The sequence below is a fragment of the Sebastes umbrosus genome, chromosome 7 (assembly GCF_015220745.1).
Source record: "Sebastes umbrosus isolate fSebUmb1 chromosome 7, fSebUmb1.pri, whole genome shotgun sequence".
Lineage (NCBI taxonomy): Eukaryota > Metazoa > Chordata > Actinopteri > Perciformes > Sebastidae > Sebastes > Sebastes umbrosus.
Genome location: NC_051275.1, coordinates 32,983,948 through 33,003,590, shown reverse-complemented (window position 1 = coordinate 33,003,590; position 19,643 = coordinate 32,983,948). Strand labels below are relative to the sequence as shown.

At 40.0% G+C, this 19,643-nt stretch overlaps 2 protein-coding genes across 2 annotated transcripts; one reads left to right on the top strand and one right to left on the bottom strand.

Moving 5' to 3' along the window:
- The first annotated feature begins 198 nt into the window (after positions 1–198).
- LOC119490837 (V-set and transmembrane domain-containing protein 5) lies at positions 199–7,358 on the top strand. Its single transcript, XM_037774332.1, has 4 exons — positions 199–688; positions 3,963–4,289; positions 5,550–5,693; positions 7,073–7,358. The coding sequence occupies exons 1-4, from the start codon at positions 613–615 to the stop codon at positions 7,102–7,104; spliced, it is 579 nt and encodes a 192-aa protein (XP_037630260.1). The 5' UTR covers positions 199–612; the 3' UTR covers positions 7,105–7,358.
- Positions 7,359–8,947: 1,589 nt separating this feature from the next.
- On the bottom strand, positions 8,948–19,595 carry med17 (mediator complex subunit 17). The gene is made up of 13 exons (XM_037776400.1): positions 19,443–19,595; positions 17,359–17,603; positions 16,269–16,432; positions 15,839–16,058; positions 15,351–15,487; positions 14,724–14,805; positions 14,357–14,509; positions 13,878–14,008; positions 13,467–13,651; positions 12,286–12,423; positions 11,546–11,663; positions 10,421–10,580; positions 8,948–9,326 (listed from the first exon to the last, which is right to left on the bottom strand). Exons 2-13 carry the CDS (start codon positions 17,591–17,593, stop codon positions 9,118–9,120), a joined length of 1,932 nt encoding a protein of 643 aa, XP_037632328.1. The 5' UTR covers positions 17,594–17,603; positions 19,443–19,595; the 3' UTR covers positions 8,948–9,117.
- Positions 19,596–19,643: the final 48 nt, after the last annotated feature.

The window sequence follows — 19,643 nt, the reverse complement described above, 5'->3', positions numbered from 1 at the left end:
TGTGTTCCCTGTGTGTCTGTGTTCCTTGGTGCATATACGTGTGAACACACACTTCCTGTTTGACATGTTTTACCAGGTGTGTCACAGCATGAATACCAGGTGACTCAACCTCTGGTTTCATTTTGAGATAGTGTGTCTGCGTATACAGGTGAGTGTTAGTTGGGCGGGGTATGGGTGGTGGTGGTGGTAGTAGGTAAATTGAGAAGGATATATTTGCCAGAGTGTGTGTGCGTGTGTGTGTGGGTGTGTGTGAGTTCACAGAACGCTGAGTACATGTTTGCTCAGTAAGCTCTGGCTCAACCTGTCTGATAGGTGTGGGCTGGCTGGCACTGACTTGCACAGGTATGAGGAGAAATCCAGCACAGTCCTGAGAGAGGAAGGGAACTGCAGCACTTCTGTGACGAGAACTCTTCATTTCTCACTAAAATAAGGAGGGAAAGTCAACACACACACAAACACCTGTACTGTACAAAGGAGAGAGGAAAAGGAAACCCTGGGAACCAGGAAAGGCTGCTTTGGACGGAGAAAGACAGAGAGGAGAAGACTTCAGAATGTGAAATAACCCAGAGGAGATTCTTCTACTGCGGTTCGACCAATGGGTCTGGGATTCTAATGTGGCATTTCAGGCTCTGGGACGTACAAGATGTTGCTGTGTTTCTCAGCATCACATTATATATGTGCCACCTAGGTAAGCATTCCAACACATGTATATATATAATTTGAGAGCTTGTGTATTTGACTATTGTGTCTGAGAGCATGCCTTTATAGCAATCCTATATTTGCTCTGGGCTAAATACACAGGATGAGGGTCCACACTGTTAAGAACTTCCCAGTGAAATAACAGTAAAGAACTGGCAGCAGGGTTGCCTTTATGCTACTGTAAAATTAACATTATTATACTGTCGCCGAAATTTACAGCTTTGTACTGTTAATGAAAAATACAGTTTGAACTGTTTTTTTTTTTTTTTAAATTAATTTCACAGTAGTTTACAGTTAATTTACTGTTTAAAGATACATTATATAGCTGTTTTTCACCTTTCTTTTACATTATCTTACTGATTTGTTTTAATGCACTATTTAGGTTGTATTTTTTACATACATTTTAATAAACATGATTTTTTGCCTAGATGAATAGACTTAGCAGGTTACAGACATAGGAATAGTCACACTAAATACAATTAAGGGCACTTGTTAGGAAATAGGCTATAATAGACTTGTTGACACTTTTCTCAAAATGTCTGTCTCTAGCTGGCTACAAGCACAGAATACAAACCAGAACAACATGTGAGTGAAGAACAGAGATAATTCACTGATTTTCCAATCATGTACAATGTACAAGCCTCACATGTGCAGATCAGGTCCTAGAATATAAAAAATACTGCATGAAACTGATGATCCTTTAGACAGCTGATCAGCAGTAAAGTGTTTTTTAAGAATGCATTATAGTTCAGTTAAAAAATGGCCTATGAGCGTAATTTAACAGGTTTTCTTTTGTATTAACAGTAAAGCACAGTTTTTACCAATAACAGGTTAATACTGTTGAAATCCTGCTGTAAATTAACAGCACTTGTTTACAGTGTGTATAATTTGAGAGCTCGTGTATTCTACTATTGTGTCTGAGAGCATGCCTACAGTATATAGCAATCCTATATTTGCTCAGGGCTAAATACACAGGATGAGGGTCCAGAACCTTTCAAAAGGAAACTGAGAAACCTGGCAATCTGGAGATAGATATCACAGTATTGTCTCACCTTCAGTGACCTAACTTGAATACCATGCAGGGCTAAGTAGAGCAACAGTCATGTACACATGGCAGTGTACATGTAAACATCAGATTGTCCTGGTCCGCACCCAAGGTGCAAGAGAATCATAAAATAAATAAGAAGGAATTGCGATAGAGCAGTAACATTACAAATGGAAGTCAAGCTGCACAAAATAACTACACCATGTCCAGCTTTTTTGCTAAAATGAATGGGAAAAATACTGTTTGTTTTTTTCAAAATTAAATTTAAAAAATAGATTCTTCCACACGTGTGATGTCTGAATAAAAGGACCGTTTTTTTTATTGAGGTTCTGGCAACAATAACATATATGTCCAGTTCCGAATATGTACAGAACCAATTTAAACAACCTTGACAATACACAACACAAAAAAATAGCAGGAGTTACAACTTTACAAACATGATTTATAAAAAAAAAAACACCAACAGGCTGACATAATTGTATAAAAACATAGATAAAAACGTTGTTAATTAGGTAGAATAGGGTCTAATCCAGACGGGTCCACCGTGTCCAAGACTGTACCATATCTTAACAAATCCCTCGACATTGTCATGAAGGGTGTAGGTCAGCTTTTCCAGAGGGAGTATTCTCAATATATACCTCGTTATACCAATCATCAGAATCTTTCTTGCTATATGTATATAGGAGTATTCCAACCAATTTAGCATTGTGGTTGTTCCTTGCACTGTCCACTATAGCTGCCAAAATACACTGAAGAGGTGATAGCTCCAAGTCATATCCAGTCAAGGTAACCACCTCGTGTTTCAAAACATTTGCACATTTCCAAAACATGTGTGCATATGTGCCAATTTCTGAATAACATTTAGGAGAGCTTAAACCAAACTTGCTTCTCAATAAGGGTGTGAAATGAAGCCTGTGTAATATTTTAAATTGTGTCTCTCTATCAGTATTACAGCTCAGAATAGTAACTGTGTTTTCTATAGTTAATGCCCAGATATTTTTTCTTCTATCTGACATTCTATATCGATTCGCTTTTGGATATGATCAGTAGAATAACTCAATTTTAAACCAAAGGTTTCATAGACATAAGAAATAAATATTTTTGGTATGGGTTGTTTAAGAATATCTTCCAAGAAAGAAACTTGTTGGGCATGTTTTTTGGTGTATAATGTCTGAGTCTGTGTAAGGAATATTTACTCTTTAAAGCCTCAAATGGCTCCAATGTTCCTTACTTCACAGAGTTTAACAAGCTGGTCCAGACCGACACATAGTTTTATTTCTTAGTCAGCATTGGTATTCTCAGGTGGAATTCTTTACCTGTGCCTCATCCAGCAAACACACCACCAGCAGAACCAGATCCCCCACTGAAACTCGTGTGAAAATATTTGATGAGGGGCGGCCAGAACAGACAGGAGGCCAACACTGCTGGCTACACTCAAAATGGGTGTTTTGCAGCTTGTTTGACAAGTTTCATTCCACCAGCAAGAAGCTTGTAATTTGACAGAGAAACTTTGAGTTTATTGCGTTTAATGAGTCACAGTGTTGGCCAGCAGCAGTGTCATAAGATGCAAAGCATGGGAGGTTCAACATTTTCTGTATTGTGTCATACACTGAAATATCTCTGCTGTAATTACTGCTGGATGAAGGTTGAACATGAGCTAAACGTGTGAAAGGCAAAGGTGTGACCGTATCTATCTATCTATATATCTATCTATCTATCTATCCCTTTCAGGGCGATATGGCACCCCAATGCGGGGTTTTATTTACACAGCTTTGTTGAATACTCTACACTGATTGGTCAATCACAGCATTCTACAGTCTGTTATTTCTTTATAGGAGACTGTTGCTATGTATAACAGACCGTTGCTATGTATAACAGACTGTTGCTATGTATAGCAGACTGTTGCTATGGGCGTATTCTGATGTCAGACACTGGAGGATAATTTTTGCCCGACAGGGCGATGCGGCACCCCGAAGCAGGGTTTATTTCACAATAATGACCCGCTAGCTGTACATTATCCCGCTTATTACACATCTATTTACTTAAGAAATCAATAATTTGAAACAAAAACGGTCCTCATATCTCGATGTATAAGCTCTGGCCCCATATCTTGATATGTATCTATCTGTTTTATGTATTTATCTGTTTTTATTCTCCAAAATGCATTTCCAAGTGAATCTATAATCTATATTTTCTCTTCATCCTTTCACGTTGGAAGTTGGAGCCATCTCCATCCATTCTCCCCAGAGGAGCCTGACCAGGTCAGTCCAAGATGATGTGTTTTTCTCAGTGGATGTTACCTGCATTGGGATCCCCACCATACAATGGAACTTTATGTCTGGAGCGGTGAGCCGCACCATAGGGACTTGGCAGCCGGGGTCATACACCAACATAACGGTGGATTACAGCAGCAGAGTGCAGTCCTTCGACAACGGCTCAATGGGCCTGTCAGACCTGCGGCTGCAAGACGGCGGATACTACGTGGTCACTGTCACAGAAGCAACAGGAAGCAGCAAGGACGCCGGCTTTGTCCTGAAAGTGAACGGTGAGTGTGTCTGTGTATGTCATTCCTAAAGCAAATAGATAAGAGTGCTACATTTTTGGAAAACCTCATTTGATCACATTTTCTATCGCAGCCCAGAGTCGTAGCCTTAAAGGTCCAGTGTGCAGCAGAAATGGAATATAATATTCATCAACTATGTTTTCATTATTGTATAATCACCTGAAACTAAGAATCGTTGTGTTTTCGTTACCTTAGAATGAGCCGTTTATATCTACATAGGGAGTAGGTCCTCTTCGCGGAGTCCGCCATGTTTCTACAGTAGCCCAGAACAACACGTTCTCATCCCAACCTGTCACATACTGCCGATTTGTCACGCCCCTTGGTGTCACTTTTGGTTCAGGCAACAAAACCAATTAACGGTAGTTAGGGTTAGGAAAAAAACTACACAATTGGGCTTAAAACTACGAAAATGAAATGTAACATTTTGAACACAGACAAGAACGAACAGCTGATTGTAACGTGAAAGTGAAACTTAACGCGCCGGAAACGAACAGCATGAAATCCTTGTGTTTATTTGACCCATAGTCTGTATATTAGAAGTGGATGTAGTCACCTTGTCGTCACCCATTGGTTTATGGACTACCGTTTTGAAGCCCCGAGTTCAGCATTTTGGCCGTCGCCATCTTGTGTTTTTTTGCAACCAGAAGTGACACGAAGTGGTGGAGCTAAGTATAACTCAATGCTGAATAAGACAGGCAATTTAGGCAGCCAAAATGTTGCAATTAACTTTCATGAACTGAAAACACACTGTGAAAGGGTAAAAGTTAAAAGACAAAAAAGTGGGATGAGAAGGTGTTGGTTGCACTGCCATGCTTCTACTACTCAGTTGGTTGTAGTCTGCAACTACTACACCAATAGATACCTTTAAAGGTGCAGTGTGTAGGATCTGGCAGCATCTAGCTGTGAGGTTGCAGATCGCAACCAACTGAAAATTCTCCCGTGTGCCAAGCGTGTCGGGGAACTACGGTGGCTGAGGTGAAAACGTGAAAACGTGAAGGTCTCTCTCTAGAGCCAGTGTTTGGTTTGTCCTTTCTGGGTTACGGTAGCAACATGGCGGCTGGGTCTATGATTTATTTGTGAATCAAAATGCTCTTAAATCTTAACAACAGTAATTGTCTTCCTGCTGCCTCATCTCTTCACACGAGCTGCTTTCCCAACGTCTTTGTTTTGTATTTGCATCTCTAGAAAGTCGTCTGTGCCTGAAGTAAACATGATTTGTCTCTCTGTGTTTCTGTGCTCTAGAGGTGCTGTATGAGGACCTCCAGTACCTGTCTGTCTCAGCCTTAGCACTGGCCTGTATAGCTGGCCTTCTCATGCTGGCCATGTGGCTACTAGACAAGGCGTACAGGAAGATAGCGGCATGGAGACGCAGGAAACAGATGCCAGGTAAAAACAACATGAAAAATAAGTCTCTAAAGAAATAATCAGTTTGTATGAAACACATTTTTTAGAGGGGTAGGGGACATTGCATGTTTAGGGGGAGATAGCAGGTCAACAGTAGATGTCACATAGAAGTGGTGTACGTCATCTGAAAGCTGAGAACCTGGAGATTAATTTGAGATGCAGCTCAGCACTGTGTCAAATTGTTCTAGTTATTAATAAGAAATACAAATGAATGAATCAATTAAAATAAATTGTGAACGTTTATAAGAGCGTAGAACATGATAGAAGTATATGATGGTCATCCCCATGCTCTTTATGTCTCATAAGTTTCTGCAGTAATTTTCGGGTTGATACCATTTATTACGCAGATTTGGTGCTAAATTTAACCATTTTTTACCACTCGAGAATTGATAAAAAATGATCAATAATCCCTCCAGAATACCACACTAAGACACCAAGATCTTGAGGAACACCATCGAAAAAGCCATGCTGTGATTTAGTGTTAAAAACCTTTGACATTTAGAGATTTCTGCAATAATTGCATTTTTCGGCGATTGGATGGCGAGCACTTCTGTTGTGTAAACTGCTCAGATACCCCCTTATTGTCAATGTAGCTAGGAAAGCCATCCATTCTGTGAATGCTCTAGGTCTCTAGTTTGTGGCTGTAAAGTTTCATGAGGCTGTGATTATCCTAGAGGTCACCACAGGTCATTTTATACAGTGAGGTCAAGTTTAAAAAAAATGGTCTCACTACAATGAAATGGCTACTATGGGGACTAATATCATCACACATGAATACAGTTGGGCTCATTTGATCCACAAGAGTATCAGCTTTACAGTGATACCCAATTTATGTAATTCAATACTGTTTAGGGACCCCAGTATGCAGAAATATTCAAACACATGCACAGGCATGTCTGTAAAGGGGCGACTCGTGGGTACCCATAGAACACATATCTAGAGGTCAGAGGTCAAGGGACCCCTTTGAAAATCGCCGTGCCAGTTTTACTTCGCCAAAATTTAGTGTAACTTCGTAGCGTTATTTAACGTTCTTCCCGACAGGATAGTATGACATAACATGTAAAAAAAACGTTGACTCTAATATGTCGACAAAAGGAAACAAGAATTTTTGAACCTGGTTTTATCCAATGTTCAGATTTCTGTTCTGGAAAATTGATGCAAATATTTAAACATAACATTACAGTTCACAGTTTACTTTGTTACTGCTGCATCATTGTGTGAAGTGTATGAACGTGGCTTGATGGGCGTGAATGTGGCTTGAAGTTAACTATTGTATAGTAAGGGTGTGTTTGAGTACAAAGGTCTATTAAAGCTCTGTGACATCAGGGTGCTGTGTTAACTTTAAATCTCCTTTTATGCAGAAAATGATGCAACAGAGCTGCAGCCGCTTTGATGGACTTCTCGCTGTCGCTCAGGAACACACACCAAAGAGTTCATCAAACATACTTTTGTAGATAAGATAACCAAGTCCTTTCTTTTTTTAGTTCAACACGTTACAGCCAGGAAGACAGGCTTGTCAACTATGAAACACTGTGTACTAAGATGTTTACATTTGTATTGAATACACACGCATGTACAGCTGATGACACCAGATTGAATGTAAATATATCACTCATGAAAACAATACAAACTGTATTTATTGTCTAAGCAAATGAATTGGGTGATTTCTTTTTTTTACTTCTTCATAACAAACATCCAAACTTGTGTTGGAAAACAGTTTTACAGCCAGTAGCTTGTATCTGTATCGGTGATAACAGATGGAGAACCATATGACCACTTTTCAGGTCTTCAGGGTGAAAAAAAAAAACACAAAGAAGATTGTTTCTAATTTTAAAAAAGTGAACTAAAAACTCACAAATAAGTCTTTCTTAAAGGGGCTCTATGTCCATCCATCCATCATCTGTAACCGCTTAACCCACGCTAACACGGGGAGGACATGCACACTGGGGGGCCACAAGCTGGGTTTGAACCTGCGACTGTCTTGCTGTGAGGCGATACACATGAGACTGAACGTGATTGACAGCTAAAACCACAATATCACTCTATATTTAACATGCTTGGCAGTAATGCTAGCTTACCTGTCCAATAGGAATTTTACCAGCCCGGGGTTTGTTTTGATACCCAAAACCAAATGAAGGACCCTCCGTGAATCGAAGTTCCGGCCGATGTTGATCCTGGTTTTCCTCCGACGTTGGTCACATTCCTGTTTCACAGACGGGCTTCACTAGATTGGTTTTTTGATGCTTCTGTGGAGTTTGTGGAGGAGGCTGGTTGTTTGTTGGTGTTAGCGGACATTTTTGAACCGAACGTAAGCTGTGGTTGCACATTGGAGTTGTAAATAAAGACAGTCGTGAGCGCGCATGACGTCACATCCTTTGGGATTTTCCTGGCAAAAACGTCCCGCATTATTCACATTAAAAGCAGTCTAAAGGCTGATAGAGGAAACCCAGAAATATAGGTTACAACCTGTTCACACAGTGGCAATAAAAAAACATTTATACGTGTAAAAAGTTACATAGAGTCCCTTTAAAACTGAAAGAAGAAAGTCAGTTTCTTAAATGCTATTACTCAGATCAGACAAGTGATAAAGATAAAGCAAAACTAGAAAAACACATTCCTCACAACAGAACACATTAACCAGATGTCCTTAGAAAACATCTACGTCATAGCTACAGTCTTATGATGATATGACAAATCAGCACAAATGCACACAGACAGACTTAACGCTTTATTTTGTATCAAATTGTTTGAGGTACACACACTCTACAACTTATATTATCAAAAACAGCGCAGGCAGCAGACACTACTGGAGGTGGTTCAATAAGTCCATGAATGAAAAGTCCACGAAGAAAGTGTCTGGCATGGAAAAGTCCCTTTTTTAAACAAAAGGGCCTGTATCATGGATGCAAAACCTACGTGCTGCTATCCATTTCAAACTATTTGTTTTCTCAGGAAAAATTGTCCAGTTCACTGCCCTTTAAAGGGATAGTTCAGATTGTTTAAAGTGGGGTTGTATGAGGTACTTCTATATAATCAGTGTATTACCAACAGTAAATGACTTTGGTGTTTTAAATGGTCAGTTCAGATTCACCAAAGTTACCCAATAACACAAACAAACTAACCGATCAAGGCAGCGGTAGACCAGCAACTCCTATGTTCTGAGAGGTAAAATTACAGTTTTTTTTCAAAGGAGTCTGGTGGCTTTGAAGAGAGCATAGATAACGGCTTCAGTTCCCCGTCAGAAAGGGCTGTCTGACGGCGAGGTGGCGTGTTGACCGTCATCTACTGTAGGTAATACACTGACTATGGATCAGTACCTCATACAAGCCCACTTCAAAACACCTGAACTATCCCTTTAACTGTATATAAACCACGTGTGAAAGGAGTCTGCAGGCTCAGACTGTACCTAAGGACAGGGAGTCAGTGCAGCCATGAGGAGCTCCATCTTGTAGACAAAGTTCCGTCCCTCCATCTTGCTCCAGTGGACCTCTTTGCTCGGCCCTCTCAGGTGGCTCCACTTGCCGTCCTGGACGACGTCGCTCTTTGGCAGCTCTTTGGTCTGGCTGCGGGGGAACTGGACCAAAACTTTGCACCCGCTCTCTGGGCCGTTACGCACTGAACACACAAACAGATACACACAAGGCAATATGTTAGTGATCTGCTTGTGTTAATACATCCATACCTGCTAATCTTGGTCATTTGAGGATATTCAGTCTTAACTGCCTTAGGATACTCTTACGTCTATGTGAGATAACATTAATTCATAATGTTGATATGATGCATTGCAGGAGTTATTCTGTGGTGGCGTTTCGTAATCCTCCCTCAACTTGTTTCAGCCTGTCTATTTGATCTTGAGCGATTGTTGACACAAAGAATGACAGCAATAGCGAAAGCCATGCAATAATTGCCACCCTTGTTCAGGAAAAAGGGAAAGTTGAACGTATAAATTCAGAATGCAACAGGTCTCATGTATGCTGCAATGCATTTTGGACAATTAGGGCTGAAGTTGGTAGCGAAAAATTGCATTATTTCTCATGCATTTCTCACCCTGTGACTGCTGATAGTCTGTTGAGTCCAGAGAGAAGTCCCTGTTGTTTGAACCAGAGACGCGATACCATTTTTTTCTTCCCGATACCGATTCTGATACCTGAACTTGCGGTATCGGCCGATACCGAGTAACGATCCCATACCAGTTATAGTTATTATCATTATTATTTAACAGCTGTTTACTACACTACGACATTTTCCACGCTCTGATTACTGTTACAACCTCCACTAGCGCCATGCTGTTGTTGTTTGTTATCGTCATGTGACAAACTACCTGCAGTCAGTTCTTCTTCGCTGCTCTAAATCAGTAGTTGCCAGCAGCAGCAATGATACCTCCAGGGCGACAGCACACTGAAGGCTGCTGTTTTGGAGCGGCGAAGAAGAAGAATTGATTTCCGGGTAAGAAGTTGATTTTTTTAATAAATTATGGTGTCGGATCGGTGCATAGACTCCGTGAAGAGGACCCGCTTCTTATGTAGATATGAAGGACTCATTCTAAACTAACGAAAACCCAACGATTCTTAGTTTCAGGTGATTATACACTAATGAAAACATAGCTGATGAATATTATATTCTGCTAATAGATCCCCGAAAATGTTACGCACTGGTCCTTTACGATAGAGGAGAACTTCCTATCTGGATCTTTACAGCACTTGTCTCACCTGAGATGGCGTACTCTCCGTTGGGAGAGGCAACAGTGACAGCAGAGGCATTTCCGATGCTCTCCACCGGACCGAGGCCCACGTGGTTACTGAAGCTCAGGACGTGCCAGCCCATCACTTTGGCCAGCTGCTGAACTGCATGCACCTGATGCTGCGACATCTGTAAACAACATCACAGTAAAACATGAGTAAAAGTCCGGCATTAAAACCCTTACTTAAGTAAAAGTAAAATCAGCAAAAATGTACTCATTGTGTCAGTAAAATGTTCCCTGTCAGTGTTTTATTATTATATCTGATGTTTATGGATTAATATTACTGCTGCATTAATGTGTATGTTGCATTTTATCTCCGTTATATCCTGTTGGCTAGTTTAATCTACAGAAATGCATCATGGTCTATAAGATCATCAAAGGACAGCTGACTGTATGCTGTAGGTGCTTTCCGCCTTAAATTATATAATTATATTTATTTTTTATTTGCTTCCAAGTCCGTTTCACACCACTGGAGTCGGAGACTCAGCTGAAAGAAGGCTGAAATAGTCATCCACGTCCTACAGTTTCAAAGGGAATAATGAAGGAACTCCTATTCTTCTATTGTGTTCTCCAAGCATTAAATTAATTTAACAGAATACACAAAGTAATTATAGTCAGATCTACTCATGCTCTAGATGGGACAGTGATATTATAAGTCTGTTAATTTACGCTTTCACACACCGGCATTTTTTTCTTCCGCCAGCTGTCCTTCCTGCATTTGGCAGCTTTAACTGTGTTAATTTTAGTCTGGATTATGTGTTTAATTTCTACATATTTGTCTAATATTATAGCTTGCTCTTTCTTTGTAAAAAATCGCTCTGCTGACAGTAGACTTGTCCATGTTTGTGATTGGTCATATGCTGCAAACACTGCCCCTTTCAAGTGAACACACTCAGTCTGATAGAGAAACCCTGTGTTGATTTACCGAGTTGATAACCACCGTCGTAGGACCGCTTAGCGTGATCTTGTTTGCCCCCGGGTATGTTGAACTCACTTCGTACTACAGGGCTCTGCAGTCATACATACTGCTTCCAGTAAACACAGCCTCCTTCACCAGCTGTGAGGGAAGTTAACAATGAGGGACCTGTGATACCTGCGAGAGGAGGAAGTCCTGCAGTTCCTGTTCCTGGTGTGACAGCGTGACGACGCGTCCATCTCTGTGCACCACCCTGATCTGCTCGACACCGATGTTCAGCTGCAGCTGGATGGACCTGAACACACAAAACATGCAAACGTAATACTATGAGCTTTCTGGTTTATCTGCATTCCACAAGTTACACAACAAGGAGATTCTGGCAGTATTCAAAAAGTCCATGACGTGATGGAAAAGTCACACAATAACACAAACAAACTAACTGATCGAGGCAGCGGTAGACCAGCAACTCCTGTGTTCTGCAAGGTAAAATTACTGTTGTTGTCAATGGAGTCTGGTGGCTTTGAAGAGAGCATAGATAACAGCTTCAGTTCCCCGTCGGAAAGGGCTGTCTGACGGCGAGGTAAAGTGGTGAATATAATCTAAATATAGCGTACACTTTAACTGATGATGCAAAGTTGATGGAGAGAGATGAATGGTTTCCCTCTCCTTTGGTGTGGGTGGGACTTAATCGCACTCTGTCTCTATGGGAGTAAAACTGAAAGCAAACCTGTGTAACATGCTGCTCTGATTACAATCCATAGCTTTCAATTTACATCATTTGAAACGTTATCAAAGGGCCTGCAGTTCCCCACAGTGGCTCATAAATACAGAAGCAGGCTCTCCCCTGTATTCCCCACATTGTGAGCCCCTTCCTGCTTTGCTTCTTCCTTCATCCTTCCCTCCTGTCCTCCACTTACTTGCAGATCTGCTCGTAGCCCTGAGAGGTGATGAGCACCTTGACGCTGGACTCGTACACATCGTTGATATTGGACCAGTGAGCCTGGATCTGGGGGTCTTCTATGCGGCTGGCCAGGCTGTCGATGGTCCGTGCCGTCCTGGTGATCACAAACAATAACGCTGCTGGATTATGGAGCAAAATGAAACTTTATACAGGGCTTCACTCAGCATTATACAGTCAACACTGTCTTACAAAAAATACCTAAAATATTGCTAATAGGGCTGTCAAAGTTTTTTTACGCCACTCATTTCTTTAACGCATTAACGCAACTTGTGATTTACAGGTTGTGGCCGGCTCAGTTTTAAAGCTAGAGTGAAGAAACTGGCATCACATGAAACTAGAAAACCTAAAGAATCTATTGGTACCAACCATGTCATGGCCATTTTCAAAAGGGGTCCCTTGACCTCTGACCTCAAGATATGTGAAGGTAAATGGGTTCTATGGGTACCCACGAGTCTTTGAAGAGATAAAAAAGTGTGATTAATTTGCTATTAATCACAATTAACTATGGTGATTAATCATGACTAAATATTTCAATTGGTTGACAGCCCTAATTGCTAATGATTCTTTGGCTTATAAATGTATTATCTGAGATCAAACTATGACGAGCAAACACAAAGTACGCCACCTTTTGGCCAAATGTGGCACTGCAGTGAGGGGCATGTTAGAGAGTTTCATATCATGTGGATTGAGCAATGTTTGCTTCTGCTGAATTGAATTCAGTAGAAGTATTCAAAAGTTCTTAAAAATAAGAGGAAAACTCATCTCTGATGTATCATTCACAGGAAATAATCGGCTCAAAATTCATCCAAATCGCTCGTTTTACACAAACTTCCTGCAGTTATTGCGTTCACTGTTTGGGTTAATTGTACAGTTCATCAGTTGTTCTGTACTGTTATTGTTATGCATTGAATATAATATGAAATATCCATAAAATATGTCACTTAGTCAGTTTGCTCAATGATAGAAAAGGGGTCCCATGAGGAAAAAGGTTGCATAATAAACCTGACATCCCCGCTGGGATTTCCATACAGTACTTCTGGTGGTAAAGCTGAATGTTGGCTCCTAACGTTGCAGTAGCTTGATGTGATACATGACTGTCACTGGCAACTGGTTTAGTGATCAGTGAGTTGAAGTTACCTGCTACGTAGGAAGATGTGTTTGGCCTGTTTGATGATCTTCTCTAGAAGCCCCTCGTTTTGCTGCAAGCTGGAGATCTCAGCCTTGTCGTAGGCTTGCGGCCCCGCGAGACGCATGCGCTTGTGGCCAAAGGGGGCACTGGCAGGATGTGGCATCACCACAGAGCTCAGCTGCTGCTTGTGGAACTGAAACAAAAAACAAGAAATTAATTGAAGGTAAATATGAATGAAATTAAAGACTTGTACTGATGGTAATATTTTACATATATACAGTATATCCTGGTTTGAATGTGTTGTCTCCTGGCCTTGACAGCCCTAATGCTGATACAATATCTCTGCAATGAGCTACTATCTGTACTGGGCAGCAGCTTCAGATGAGCTGCAGAGTGACGTCACACAGTGAACCTCTCACCTCTCTCATCATCTGATGCAGGTTGTGTTCCAGTACGTAGAGGTGGTCGTCTGGTTTGGGTTTCTCTGGAGACGTCCGATGGTTCTTCTTCTCTCCCGTAGAGTGGCACAGTGAGATGGACAGCTGCAGACCTATGAAGGAAAAAACAAGGCATGACAAATCAAAGCCAACTCCAGTGACCAAGATCATAAAATGTTTCATCTTTCTTTTTCCCAAAGTAATTGAAATGCAAATATTAGGACTAATATCTGCACCGGGGGAGCAGTAGAACTTTGGATGAACTACTACTGAAAAACAGCTTTTCCAATAACTTTACAATCATTTTTCATACCATCACTTCTCTATGTTAATCACATCCACACGTCATTTGTCCACTTTTAGAATATGGTACTAATAATAGAACTATTAGAACGTAGCACAGGCCTGTAGTAATGTTACAAACATAGATCTTCTCATGATAATGTTGTGAGTGTTCTGACCTGGGAAGGGCTGTGAGATGATCTGATTCTTCACAACGATGTGAGGGATCTGGGATTTAATCTGGACAGCTTCCCTGGACAGCTGGGCAAAGATCTCTTTACACAGCAACACGTTCTGTGCCGCTTCAAGCTTCACATGCCACTGCTGGGTACCTGGGTGGAGAGAAACAAAGAAAGAAAGACGGAGAAGAGACGACAGGATGAAGAGAGATCAGGTCAGGAGAAGGGGTTTGGGATTTGGGATGTGGAGGAAAAGAGAGCAGAGATGACCAACATTTACTCTTCTACAGACAGAGATTCGAACTGGTTACTGAACCAGTCTTAAAAGTTTAAACGCAGTGTCATGTCTCTGTGTATTGAACCATACCGGCTTTAGTTTTTGGCGGTCTCCTGAACAGGTTGACGGTTCCCAGATCACCGATGTCTGGAGCTTGTTTCTGGATGGACACCTGAAGACATAAACAGCACTCCACTATTACAACTAAAAACACACGGCTGATAATACGTCACAGTGGTATGGAAACCTGGATATAAAATGAAAAGAGCTATATGACTTCTCATCATGCATATACATACTACATCTGTTTACATTCAGTTTTCCCATCATCTCATCAACCAAATTGCAAATTTACATTTACATTTCTATTTTATATTTACATATGTTTATATTCATTTTAACTGCACTATTTTATGCCTCAGATTATCATTTTGCTTTTACTTTACTTGGGTGATTTCCCCTTTTATATACATATACATATTTTATGAGCATTGTTGAAGGAACCTGAGACCAAGATTTTCATTGCCAACGATTGCTTTGCTGGAATTGACAGATGACAAATAAAGAACCTTGAACCTTTTAGTCCCGGGACTAAAATTACCAGGAACTTCATGGTGGAAACGTGGCTCATGTAGTGAACAATTCACAAGTATAAAATCTAAACAGACATATCTTTGTTAGCGCTCATAGAAAATACCTATGTGGTTTCCCTCTCACCTTGATATAAGCAGATCCCTCCAGATCACTGGGGATCTGGACATCAAGGGGGCAGTAGTCCTCTGGGAGCTTCTTGTCCAGATCGATGTCCGTGTTCTTGATCACCTCGAACGTGCCATGGTGAGGAAAAAGGGAACCTGCATGGGTGAACAGTCAAAATAAGACAGTGTATTAGGGTGATTGTAGGTAAAAAAAATAATAATACAGGGTTCCTACACATTTTCCATTTCAAAATTCCATACTTTTCCAGACTCAACTTTTTGAGTTTTTCCTCGTAAATTTGCCACTTTAATCTCAGAGAATATCCACATGTTCTTCTCGAAATTTACGACTTTTATTGTGGTATATTACCCCGTTTTTAACCTACAATGGCCCTAACAAACGTGTTATCTTGGGATTACAAGTTAAAAGTGTCCTCATGTTACTTTGTAGAACACAACAGGACAACTATGTTTTTGCCTGAGTATATACATTAGAGGCCGTATCACCTGCGCTCCGGTAGCTGAGGTCTCCCAGTATCTTCTCTCCCACTTTGCGTAGTTTCCACTGGGAGCGGAGTCGCAGTAGCTCAGAGTTGAAGTCCCTCTGCCTCCTGTTCTCCTGGTTCTCTGCTACCGACTTGCTGAGCTTCTCTGCTCCCTTCAGGAGGAGCTGCGCTGCGGTGCCCAGTGACTTCTTTTTACTGATCAGCTGGAACACCTGGGGGGTCTGCACAAGGAAGCAAGACGTTATGAATGGAAGTAAATATGTGGGTTAAACAGAGGAGATCTCTTTGAGAAATATGAACGTCATCATTTTTTAACATTTCGTCAGTGTTGCAGTCACACTTTTCTATAGGATCTTTACTCACCCTCCAATAGATGTTAAAGGGACAGTTCACCCCAAAATCAAAAATACATATTTCACCTAGCAGTTTACCTTGCCAGCTGTTGGATCCTGAGACACTGGGTCTAAGGCCATGTACTTCTTCTCCTTCACCACGCTGAGCACGTCGTGGAGAACACACATCTCCGTCAGCGCACTGCGCAGGTTGTTACGCACCGAGTCCCACGGCCAGAGAGACGGTTGAAACTTCACCGTGCCTGTGGGAGAAAAAACGCTCATCAGATTTGATTCTAACAGAGAAACAACATCCATATGACTTACAGTATATTACTTAAGAGTATATTTTGTTTTGAATCCATCCACCTGTCACCTGACAATTCCTTCACGTGCAATATTTCAATATTTCATATATTTAATTATTCAATAATGTAACTTGATGAGTATGGAGGACAGAACCTGCTAAAATCAAAAATAAATGAACAAATAAATAAGTCACTTAATAAATAAATGTCAGTTAATGTAGAAAAAAATTATGTTAAAAATAAATGTAGCCATTAAATAATTGATAAAAATGTGACATAAATTGATATTTCTGTTTTAATTTGCTTCTTTACTTATTTATCTTTGTATTAATTCCCTTACTTATTTACTCTTCTGTTCAATTTTACCTTATATTTATTTCTGTATTTATTTATTTTTTAATAAAAATATTTAATTAATTAATTAATTTTTGCATTTATTTTTTTGTTTTCTATTTTCTATTTATTTTTAAATGTATGTATTTATTTATGTATTGATGATGAGAGCCATTTTGCTGAAAACATCAGGGAATAAACAGTTTATTTTTATAAATTTTTTTTTAACAAACTTGCATTAGTAAAGGACAGGTTTCATTACAGTTGGGTTTAAGCTTATTGTATAAAAAAAATAGCTGATTTACCACCGTCTCTGATGCAAGTTAAATTTGAATATCCTACTTATCTTTAAATGTATAGAATTCCATGATATTGCCTAGTGTTCCCCTTGCAAGAATCGACCAAATTAGCTGATTTTTCTCATCTGAAATACATTTCTCAAAACAGTGAATCGGTGATGGATCCATCATAGCTGGTGGTAGGTGTCAGGTTAACAGAATCGAACTCTGACTCTTAATCCTCCCTCCTTTCTCTTGAGCGTACTGTACCTTCCTCTTCCTCCGGCTCCTGCTTGGTCCAATCGCGGTCCCTGGGTTCGCCATCGATCCCATCCTCCTCGGAGTCAGATCCCTGGCTGAAGTCAATTCTTTGGGCCAACTTTGCCAAGTTCTGGGACATGGACAGCGGGGGGACGTACGTCTCAGTTCCATCCAGGGCCACTTCCTGCACCTGCTTCTCACAGGAAGACTCGATGCTGACCTGCACTGCTGGACCACCAGACATGATGACGAGGCTGAGAGGAGGAAAACACACAGCAGAGAGATTCAATCATTAAACTGTCTGAGACACAGCAGAGCAGTGATTCTCAAAGCGGGGTCCGTGGAACATGTTTTGCACTATTGAATTTCCCTCTGGATCAATAAAGTTACTATCTATCTATCTAACATAATGATGATCTTATAGACCATGATGCATTGCTGTAGATTAATCTAACCAACAGTATATAAGATAAGATCAGATATTCCTTTATTAGTCCCACAGTGGGGAAATGTGCAGTGTACAGCAGTAAAGGAGATAGTGCAAAAAACAAGATGCATCAGCTAACACAGTAAAAAAGAGCTAAACAAAGTGTAACAAAATATGAACCATTTAAATAGAAGGAAGTATAAAAATAGGAGCAGTATAATGCAGTATTTTCACAATGTGTATTAGTACTTTTACTTAAGTAAAGGATCTGGCTTGTCTTTAGATGCTTGAGATGTTTTCTAAATAACTGCATAAATAAGTAAAGCTACTAGCAGCTGCAATAACTGCATTAATAACTAGTATAGCTACTAACAGCTGCAATAACTGCATTAATAACTAGTATAGCTACTAACAGCTGCAATAACTGCATTAATAACTAGTATAGCTACTAACAGCTGCAATAACTGCATTAATAACTAGTATAGCTACTAACAGCTGCAATAACTGCATTAATAACTAGTATAGCTACTAACAGCTCGATAACTGCATTAATAACTAGTATAGCTACTAACAGCTGCAATAACTGCATTAATAACTAGTATAGCTACTAACAGCTCGATAACTGCATTAATAACTAGTATAGCTACTAACAGCTGCAATAACTGCATTAATAACTAGTAAAGCTACTAACAGCTGCAATAACTGTATTAATAACTAGTAAAGCTACTAACAGCTGCAATAACTGTATTAATAACTAGTATAGCTACTAACAGCTCGATAACTGCATTAATAACTAGTATAGCTACTAACAGCTGCAATAACTGTATTAATAACTAGTATAGCTACTAACAGCTGCAATAACTGCATTAATAACTAGTATAGCTACTAACAGCTCGATAACTGCATTAATAACTAGTATAGCTACTAACAGCTGCAATAACTGTATTAATAACTAGTATAGCTACTAACAGCTGCAATAACTGTATTAATAACTAGTATAGCTACTAACAGCTCGATAACTGCATTAATAACTAGTATAGCTACTAACAGCTGCAATAACTGCATTAATAACTAGTATAGCTACTAACAGCTGCAATAACTGCATTAATAACTAGTATAGCTACTAACAGCTCGATAACTGCATTAATAACTAGTATAGCTACTAACAGCTCGATAACTGCATTAATAACTAGTATAGCTACTAACAGCTCGATAACTGTATTAATAACTAGTAAAGCTACTAACAGCTGCAATAACTGTATTAATAACTAGTATAGCTACTAACAGCTCGATAACTGCATTAATAACTAGTATAGCTACTAACAGCTGCAATAACTGTATTAATAACTAGTAAAGCTACTAACAGCTGCAATAACTGTATTAATAACTAGTATAGCTACTAACAGCTCGATAACTGCATTAATAACTAGTATAGCTACTAACAGCTCGATAACTGCATTAATAACTAGTATAGCTACTAACAGCTCGATAACTGCATTAATAACTAGTATAGCTACTAACAGCTCGATAACTGCATTAGATTGTGTATGTTTGTGTCTAGCTAGCTGTTAGCATCTCACTATAATCTCACTGGATGAAAGGAAGAAGCTCGAAAGAGAGAGCCCAAAGAGGACAACATAATGTGTGATAATGGTGTAAATCTTACCTTTAGTGTGCTGCAGCAGTCAGGTAGCTGATATATGTATAAAGTTATTCACTGAAGTAGTGAAATATGTTCCAGTAACGTTAGCTGATGCTTCATTCTTCTTCTGCTTCTTCTTCTTTGGTGTTTATTCGCCGGTTGGCAAACCAGCTTATAGGTGCATTACCGCCACCTACTGGACTACTGGAGTATGGAGCAGGAGAA